At 34.7% G+C, this 9741-nt stretch overlaps 1 protein-coding gene across 1 annotated transcript; it reads left to right on the top strand.

Moving 5' to 3' along the window:
• The first annotated feature begins 1398 nt into the window (after positions 1–1398).
• LOC110098145 (zinc finger protein ZAT4-like) lies at positions 1399–2451 on the top strand. Its single transcript, XM_020824874.2, has one exon. It carries the CDS (start codon positions 1399–1401, stop codon positions 2449–2451), a length of 1053 nt encoding a protein of 350 aa, XP_020680533.1.
• The last annotated feature ends 7290 nt before the right edge of the window (positions 2452–9741 follow it).

Below are 9741 nucleotides of genomic sequence, written 5' to 3'. Positions count from 1 at the left end.
ATATTAGGAATGACCTTTCTTTATTAGATTTAAACGAGAATTTGACTTTTAGTATGACAAAATGGAGAAAAAGGATTCATGTAGCCGACCCCACGTAGTGGGATAAAGGCTTGATGTTGTTCTCTCTCTCTCTCTCTCTCTTGTCATTTTATTTTTATAGATGACAACCTCCTCCACTAGCCTCTCTTGCTCTCTGTATCTCTCTCTCTCTCTCCATGAGGGGTGAGACTATTTTTCTATCTTCATCTCCACATCAAAGTTTTTTTTAATTAAATTTTTCATAAATGTTTTTTTAAACTCAAATTCTAATTTATTGGAGATTTATATAAAGCCGACAAATTATATTAGAGGAGAATTATAATATTTAAAATTAAATTAAGTAGCTTAAAATATACTTATTATATATATTTATATATTTTTGATATACTTTTATAATAATAAGATATAGTTTTTTTATATATTTATTGCTCGTAAAATATTTTTTAGTTATATTTTTATTTAAATTAGATATGAAAACATATGGTAGAAGAGTGTTTGAAATATATTAATACGATAATATATAATTTAAATAAATTTGTGTTGAAATTAATTTAAATGAGCATTACAATAATTTTTTTTTTCATTATCATATAATTTATCATCTTATGATTAATAATAATAATAAAATTAAAAGCATAATGTCAATTTCAAGCTAAAATGGAAAAAGCTTGAGCTTATTTTTAATTTCAAAATTTTATGTCCCACCGATAAAAAATCTTGGCTCCGACATTATATATGGTGTTTATGAGTTTACCTTAATCAGTTCAAAAATAATAATAATAATAATAATAATAAAAATTAAAATTAAACTCGAACAAATTTTCTTATTTATGGTTGGCTGTCCGCCTATTATTGGTTCCAACTTAATAATTTCCTTCCCCTACGAGGGCTTCCGGCTTCCCTAACGATTCAGCGCTTCTGCAGGCATCGGCGCATCGCGAAAGTTGTTGTAGGCCGTCCGATATATTTAGTATTGTACACGTGCCATCATCTTATCTCATCTCTTCACTCTTTTCACCCTTTTAACTTCGCTTCCATGCACGAATTTCTCCTCTCCATCATCTCCTCACCAAATAAAGCAACTCTCTAATATTGAAATCCACCGGTCTCTCTCTCTCTCTCTCTCTCTCTCGCTCGCTGGCTCTTACTTTTTTTTCTCTCTCTCGAACAGTGGAACACAAGAAGCTGAGCAGAGTTAGGACTGAAACGCGTGAGATTGTTTTCCATCAAAAACCAAATGTGTTCGTATCAGATCGATTCAAACAACAAGACAGATACGAATTTCTCCAGATTACTAGAACCTATTTGAGTAAAATCTGTTCTTCTCTCACGTCCTTCTCTCTTCCCCTGTTTCTTTCCATGGAAACGCACTTCTGCAAAATTTGCAAACGAGCTTTCCCCAATGGTAGATCCCTTGGAGGCCATATGAGGTCTCATATCATGACCAAATCTTCCTTCAATTCCAAGGGAAGCTCGGAGAGCAGATATGGACTCAGAGAGAAACCGAAAAAATCGCGGTGGTTTGATGATGAGGATGTGGAGCTGGAGGAGAAAGAGACATGGAGCACTGGAGTTGATGATGATCAAGAAGAAGAACTGGAGGTGATAACAGAATGCAAAGAGCCTAGAAACAAGAGACAGGGAATGAGATTAAAGCTGGTTGAAGCAATCTCTGCTTCTTCTTCCCCGGCACCTTCCTCACCAGAGTATGGTGCCATGTGTCTGATGATGCTCTCGAGAGACGCAGGCTCTTTTTCAGACGGAAATGAGGTGAAGAGATCTGAATCTGATATTTTGAAGATTGGGATCAAGAAAGTTGACCCCTTTCCTTCTGAATCTGGGTTTCATATCGGAGATGATGATGATGATGAAGCTGAATTCAAGGAAGATGTGAATTTTGCTTCTGTTTTTGAATCTGGGAACACGAGGAAATCAAGAAAAAGGTATTTCGCTGCTGGAATTGAGAATTTTAGCAAGAGAAGTAAGTATGAGTGCGCAAGCTGCAACAAAAGCTTTCATTCCTATCAAGCTCTAGGAGGCCACTGTGCAAGCCATAAAAAGATCAGAGTGGATTCTTCCTCTGTTTTAGCAGCGGTTGCCGAAAATCTTATCTCTCAGAAATTTAGAAGTTATGAGTGCCCAATTTGTGCAAAAGTTTTTCCTTCAGGGCAAGCTCTGGGTGGTCATAAGAGATCACATTTGATTGCAGGAAATTCTGCAGCTTCGGCTGCCACTGTTTCTGCGGCAGTAATTGAGATTGAGCAGAAGAATTCAGAGCTGAACTCACTGGATCTCAACCTTCCTGCTTCAGATTATGAAATTTGTGACAGTTTTGATTCTAATAGAAGCATTGAAGAAAAAAAGTTTACAGCTTTTCAGGAAAGTAGCAGATTTGCAGCATTCATGATGTGAAGCAGAGCGCTGAAATGAAGTCTTGTTTCAGTTGTTTTTCTAATTTGAAGAAGCATATTATTCTTTTATAGGTGATTAATAGAAGCGGTTGTTAGTTCTACTGATCTGCCATTTATTTGAATTCATGTGAGAGATTTTTTTATTGATTTTTTGTTCTGAGATTATAGTACCAGGATTTACTGTTTTTTTTAATGATTTTATGGAGATTTTTTTCTTAGTTGATTGTGAACACTTGAGATTTGGTTATGTCAATGTAAAATATTATTGCGTGACTCATTGGATCAAATTGTATATTAATATTGGTCTCCATAGTTTTGATATGAGCTTGTTAATGATCGATTTTCTTAACTCTCTATTTCAAATTTATGAAGAATGCTTAAGATTCAGTTTTGAAGATTTAGGCTTCATTTGGGATGGCTTTTTTACCTCTTCTTAAAGCAGTTTTTTAGTATAAAAATTTAATTTTTATACTAAAAAACTGCTTTAAGAAGTATTAAGAAAGCCGTCCTAAATGAAGTCTTAGCCTTCGTTTGAGACTGCTTTCTAAATCAGCTTTTAAACACAAAATTTTTTAGTTTAAAAATTTGTTGTATTAAAAAGCTGCTTTAAGAAGCATTAAGAAAGCCGTCCCAAACGAAGCCTTGGGCTTCATTTGCGATGATTTTTTTTTTAAAGCAGTTTTTTAGTACAAAAATTTCTTAAACTAGAAATTTTTGTATCAGAAAACTACTTTAGAAAGCATTAAAAAAGCTGCCCCAAACGAAGCCCTAAACAGCTGTTCGTTCAATATGTCCCTGCAATTCTGAACAAAGTTTTATTATTATTATTTCTTTCTTGAAGCTAACATTAATTTTCCAATCTTGAATGTTTCAATTGTTCATCTTCTTGTGCAGTTCTTATACTAAGAGAGGGTATAGAAGAACTGTTCAACCAGATTTTTTCGTAATAGAGAAAATTCTGCTCATAGTATGTTAGGTGTAATTGCAGCATTTTTTTAGAAACGGTGGGGTTAGCAAATAATCATCAAGTAGCATAATTAGTTGGAAAATGACCTCAGACTGGCTGTTCAACTGTCCTCCAATAGACAAGTAATTGCAATTTGACAAAACAAAAATACAAGCAACGGTACAAAACCATAATAAGTTTAACGTATTAATACTGATTGCCAACAAATCATTTGTTCTTATGTAAGCCACTATTTGGATTGAGATACATTAAATTGATATTAACAAAGAGAACAAGCAAACGAAGTCGCCTAAATGTACAAATCAATGAGATACAGGAGAATATTGTGTCCAAAAGAGAAGAAAGAAATTGATCCACGGAAAAATCTAAGATTTAGGCTTCGTTTGGGACGGTTTTTTTATTGCTTCTTAAAGCAGATTTTAATTTTTGTACTAAAAAGTTACTTTAAGAAGTAGTAAGAAAGTCGTCCCAAATGAAGCCTTAGTTTATTTTCACCATGTTTGAGATTATGCCGTTTGTAAATTTCATGACAAATGGCATAGAAATTTGTGGATTTCTAACAGAAGGATGTAGTTAACAAAGACTGGGAATCAACCATATTCATTTTGGATTAGTTTGGGTCATATAGGCCTTCAAATGTTTAGTTCTGATATGCTATATACGTTGGGCTGTGTGATTTAGTCTAAGTTGATGAATTGATGAAAGAATCAGAATGAAATACAAGCAAGCCAAGTCACGGAAAATCCCAACCAATAATAATGACAAAGGTAGAGACCAGAAGATTTGGAATTGCAAGCTGTAGGCATGGTCACAATAGTACTAGTTTAAGCTTTCGTTTGGATGACTTTCTTACTGCTATTTAAAGCGGTTTTTCAATTAAAAATTTTTTTTGTACTAGAAAGCTGATTTAAAAAGCAATAAGAAAGTCATCCCAAACAAAACCTAAGCAACATAACAATGCTGCAAGCGGACATGTACCATCGAGCTAGTTCTTGAGGTCAAATGCATCAGGGCATGTCCATATAGTACACAATCACAATTATTTCAGCTCTTATAGATCCTTGAACACTTAACATTAAAACTGGAGACTTGACTAAAATTCATCACAGCTGTATTAAGTTCTTCACTTAAATGATAGAAGCAAAAAAACCCTTTGGGTTTGCCATGGGAGAACTGAGTGCCGTATAAAGTTCCTAGGTTATTTACTTATTTAGTTCTTCTCTTTCTAACATTACTGCAAGCACTTGAGTTCACATGTCTCCTCTCTTCACCATTTAATCAAAACTTTAAAACATAGCCCCACCTCTTGATCATGATCTCATATAAATCAAAGGCTCTCATCCATCTGATCATTTTAGCTCCTAACCCAACCATTTTGTGCAAGCTAACACAAAGTTCAGCTTTATTTACTCACACTTAAATTAGGAACAAACCTCGGCTCCCTCTTATGGCCTTTTAAAGACCAATTGCTACTTTTCTTCTCACTTCTCTATATCCCTTTTCTTTTTCCTTCTCAGAACATGCAAGGAATTAGAAGGACTACTTCTCTCTGTCTTCTCTTCATGCTCATCTTCCTTCTCTCAGGGACCTTTATGGCTGCTTCGAGAGAAGCTCGTCGAAAGGAGAATTCAGGTGTTTTCTTGCTAAGAAGCTCGCCGTCGACACATTTCCAGCCACCGCCGCAGCCTCCTCCGCTCGAGGAGATCGATGAGAGGTATGGGATAGAGAAGAGGCTAGTTCCATCCGGCCCCAATCCACTTCACAACTGATTATGACACTTCCATGTCTAAATAAGAATATCTACAATCTTTCTTCTTTCTTTCTATCTGTATGTCTAATTCTAGTTTTAGTGTTTGTAAGATCATGATGATCTTGAGAAGAGACAGTTAGCTGAAGAATGTACCTTTTTTTATTCTGCATTATTTTGTATTATTCTGTATTGATATTTTATTAGTATCAATACAAAACAATACAGAGCCAGTGCACCAAAAATTTAAGCTATAATTTGTTCTATAGAGGAAGCCTCAGAATTCTTCAAATACTTATTAGCACTGTAGTGTTCAGGAAAAGCTCATGAGTTCATTTAATGGAAGGAGGCAGAGGCACTCAATGCAACACCTTTCTGGTGGGGCATCAATTAAGTAGCTATCAATGTATTCATGCCATTGCTAATCTTGCCTTCGCAACTATATTTCGTGTTGCTTCCAGGCCTCTTTTCACTCCCTTTTGTTTATACTTTCTTGGGTTTGAAGTCTATATTTAAATATTTTTTCCTTTTTCTTAAAACCTGATAATGTATTCTACTATTTTGGAGGTCAGTTGATAATATTTTTAGGATTTTGTACATATTTTTCAAGATGAATCAAATTCTGAGGATGGCATGATCATGGAATTGCATTAAGAGATATACCAGGAACCACCAACCTGCCATTCTCCAACAAGGGCCTTCCCTTGGAGAAATTATTCTATGCGGACGCCGAACACAGCTCTACGTCCGGAGGTGAATCATGTGCAGCCATGTCAGTAGTACCGAGCGGTACCGAGCCGCAGTATGGAGCGAAGGAGTGACATAATGCATTCTGATTGGTCAACAGATGACGTTCGGCATCCGCACAGAATAATTTTTCCTTCCCTTGCAATAGACACTGCTGAGCTACATTTTAGCAGGAAGGCTGCAAATGATCTACCTTGTTCAGAAGAGGCAAAACATCAATATGAAACAAACCTGTGTATGTTCTAGGTCCTTCCTTGCTGCTTTCTCTGCCAGTTTGTCTCTCAAAAAGCTATAAAACTAATCAAAACTTTCAATGTGAGGGGTTATGGTGCAGCTGATGCTAGTACAACATATGCGAAGTTCAATAATACATCAGCCTAACACTGTGCACTAGTATGAGTAATTCTTGCTTGGTACTAACGGCCAATTTTCAAATTTCCCAATGTTTGTTAATCATTGAGATGAGATACCTGAGAGTTTTTAAAACAGCATGGACACCTGCTGTTCAAAGTTCCTTGCAATGGTAGAATGGGTAACCAAACAAATAACAATTAGATAAACTGCACAAATAATCATGTTATATCATAATCTAGATAACACTTTCAAATTTATAGCTAGTTTGATTTGTACATGTACAGTATGTTCAATTCGGCACTGTTGTTGTAGGAGATCAAGTTGATAGAGTGAGCAACAATCTTAATTGTTTTAGCCTCTTTAGATAAAACACAAAAAGTCAAGTAAATCGCAGAACAAGAAAATTACCGTCATGAGTAGTAAAATAATAGGAACAATGCCTCAATAACATGCATAAGAAGTCCCGACTTAATTGATATTTTTTCAATAAGAAGTAATAAGTATCAATATCCCGTTGGTTTAGAAAACAGAGTCGCCACTCTTTGTCCGTCGGCACAATAATAACTCCTTATAACTCTCAATCAGTATCACATGAATAACTAAAATATAACATAAAACTATAATATTTAAAGAAAAGCTAGTAGACCCACCATCCTGTACATGTCAGTCAGTTTCCAGTTAGTGTCAGTGAAACTAGATTTTACTTGTCCTCACACATATTATCATCATAGTACTATAACAATAAAAGCGATCAGCTATTACTAAAGCGCATACCCACATTTTTTTCTAATGCTTATATTAACAGTATGCTTACAGTAAAAATATTGGTTATTCAATCAGTAGAAATAGTACAAAATACAATAACTTACATTTCCTATGAAATTCATCAAATATTACAGGGAAAGTGCCCTGAATAATCAATACTATAAAATATAAAAAATTATGCGATAAAAGTTTAATAAATTCAGAGAAAATGCAATAAAAACAGTTATGGGGAGAATCAAAATATTTGAAAACAGATATAGGATTAGAATTACCTAAAGTGATATGAGAAATTTCTACAAAATCTCAAGGCATCTAACCGCTTAAAATCAGCTTTCCCCCCTTCTCTCCACAGTGCTGCAATTCAAATAGGAATTTAAAATTATTCTATTTCTAATTATTTTAAAAAATTCAGATTGTTACAATCTACCCATCTTAGAAAAAATGTCGCCCTAATATTTCCCTTAAGGATTCAGACACAAGAATCAATATAAAATAAAGTTGTACGATCAAAACTCAAATAAAATCAAAATTAAATTAAAAAAAAACTCATCGAATCATACAGTCAAACAATTCATTCTATTATAGGTCATTCACTTTATGCATGAAATGCAACATTCAATTTCAATCATTCAAACAAATTTCTTACCAATAGAACTCACAAGTTGAAGCCAATCTTCCAAATTTTGCGAGTTGTGAAAACGTAGCATTACTAGAGTAGTCATGTCAGTGCAACAAACTCTGACTATCACTGACAACTCTATCATCAGGCTATATTGCCAGCCGTTTAATATATGCTCGCACTCCTACAATCTTCTATCCTTCAATCTGCCTAGACTATCATGCTCTTAAATTACTTCTTCATCTCTGTAAACAATCCACTTCCTTGTACCCTTGTTGTCAACATTGAAAACACTGCCATATTAGAAGATAGCACTAACCTCTATGCATCTTATTATCATAATACTATAATAATAATAGTGATCAACAAATATCAACCGCATATTCACATTCACTTTCAATATCTGTATTAATAATATGTTTATAATAAAAATATTACTTATTCAATCATAGAAATAGTACAAAATATGAAAATATAGTAATTTTTGTTTTACCTCATGAAATTTAATAAATACTACAGTCATAATTCCCTAAATATTCAGTACAATAAAATATAAAAAATTGTGTACTAAAAGGTTAATAAATTTGTGAAAAATGCAATAAAATCAATTATGGTGAGAATCAAACAATTAAAATCAAAATATTTGAAAATAGAGATAGGATTAATTTCATCAATAATGATATGCGAAATTTATATAAAAGCGCAAAAGCGATCCAACCACTAAAAATCAGCTCTCTTCTTCTCTTCATTGCACTGCAATTCAAACATTTATCATTTCAATTGTTTTCAAAAATTCAGATTGTTACACTGAATGTTAGACAGAAAATGTAATAACCCGTATTTTAATTTTGCCAATTTTTTTGGAGACATTATAACTCCAAATCGTAATTCGTCTTCATCATAGTATTTTGATCGTAATATTTTATTTACATGAATTTTTTCGTAATTTTTTTGCACAAAAAAATCCTTAAGAAATTAGACATGTAATTACAAGTAAGAATTTCAAAATCTTTTCGTGTCCATTTTGCAAATCAATTTCACATATATTTTTTTATAAAATGATTTATTTCATGAATTTTTTTTTTATATAATTTTAAAGTGCTATAATGAAATTGATTAAATTAATTATATAATATTAAATTATTGTTTTTAATTAAAATATCTAAACGCATTATAACTTTACTTTAATTCCTTTGCCTTTTTTTTTTTCTCAAACGCCATAACAGAGAAAGCTAATGATAAATTAAGAGAGATTGTGAGGACAGATACATTAAATGTGGTTAAATGATTTCATGTTATTATGACAGGGGAGCAGGAGTGTGAGCTTTTACTGTTTCTATACTGATTAGGGGTGTCAATATTTGACCCGACCCGAAAACTCGACCCGAATCCGACTCAAAAATTTCGGGTTCGGGTTCAGGATTTCGACCCATTTGTAAAATCGGGTCGGGTTCGGGTTGACCCGGAAACCCTATAGTAACCAAATTTGACCCAGTTGTAAAACAGTCTCCCGCTCAAATGATCAATCGAGTCCATCTGTGGCGTCGTGTCACGTCGTTTGTCGCGTCAGAACTCAGATGGTAGATACCAGATGCCAAGTTGCGTCATTTGTCCGGGTCAAGGGCGTCAGTCGCATCGTCCGTGAGACCGTGAGCTTTGTTTGCGACTCCACCTGTTCTCCGTCAACAGACTTTCTGCCTGTTCGCCGTTGGCTTCAAGCATCCTTCGCCTCCGCAGCTTCTGCCAGACTAATTCCACAGCCAACCTCTGCCGCCGTAGCCCCTCTCGGCCGCCCGCCGCTGCAGTCATTGCTGCCAACCCGCCATCCTTTACCTCCTCAAACCTAAGCTACTAGCTGGGTCGGGTCGGGTTGAAGCGGGTGGGTTTCGGGTTAACCCGAATAATGTCAGGTCAGTTTCGGGTTTGACCTGAACCCGACCCGTGACCCGAAATTGACACCCCTAATATTGATTCGATAATCATCTAGATACAACTACTATGATTTGACCGTTGACATGCATATTGCTCCTTTGTCGTTCTGTGATTTCAGTTGTAAGTTTTGGTGGCATGCTAGGCTTTTTAAGCTCATTAT

Source organism: Dendrobium catenatum, unplaced genomic scaffold (genome assembly GCF_001605985.2).
Source record: "Dendrobium catenatum unplaced genomic scaffold, ASM160598v2 fragScaff_scaffold_842, whole genome shotgun sequence".
Classification (NCBI taxonomy): Eukaryota; Viridiplantae; Streptophyta; class Magnoliopsida; order Asparagales; family Orchidaceae; genus Dendrobium; species Dendrobium catenatum.
This window is presented reverse-complemented; position numbering and strand designations above follow the sequence as displayed.

Excerpts from the sequence above, each read along its gene's own strand:
- LOC110098145 (XM_020824874.2), top strand. The coding sequence starts at position 1,399 with ATGGAAACGCACTTCTGCAAAATTTGCAAACGAGCTTTCCCCAATGGT.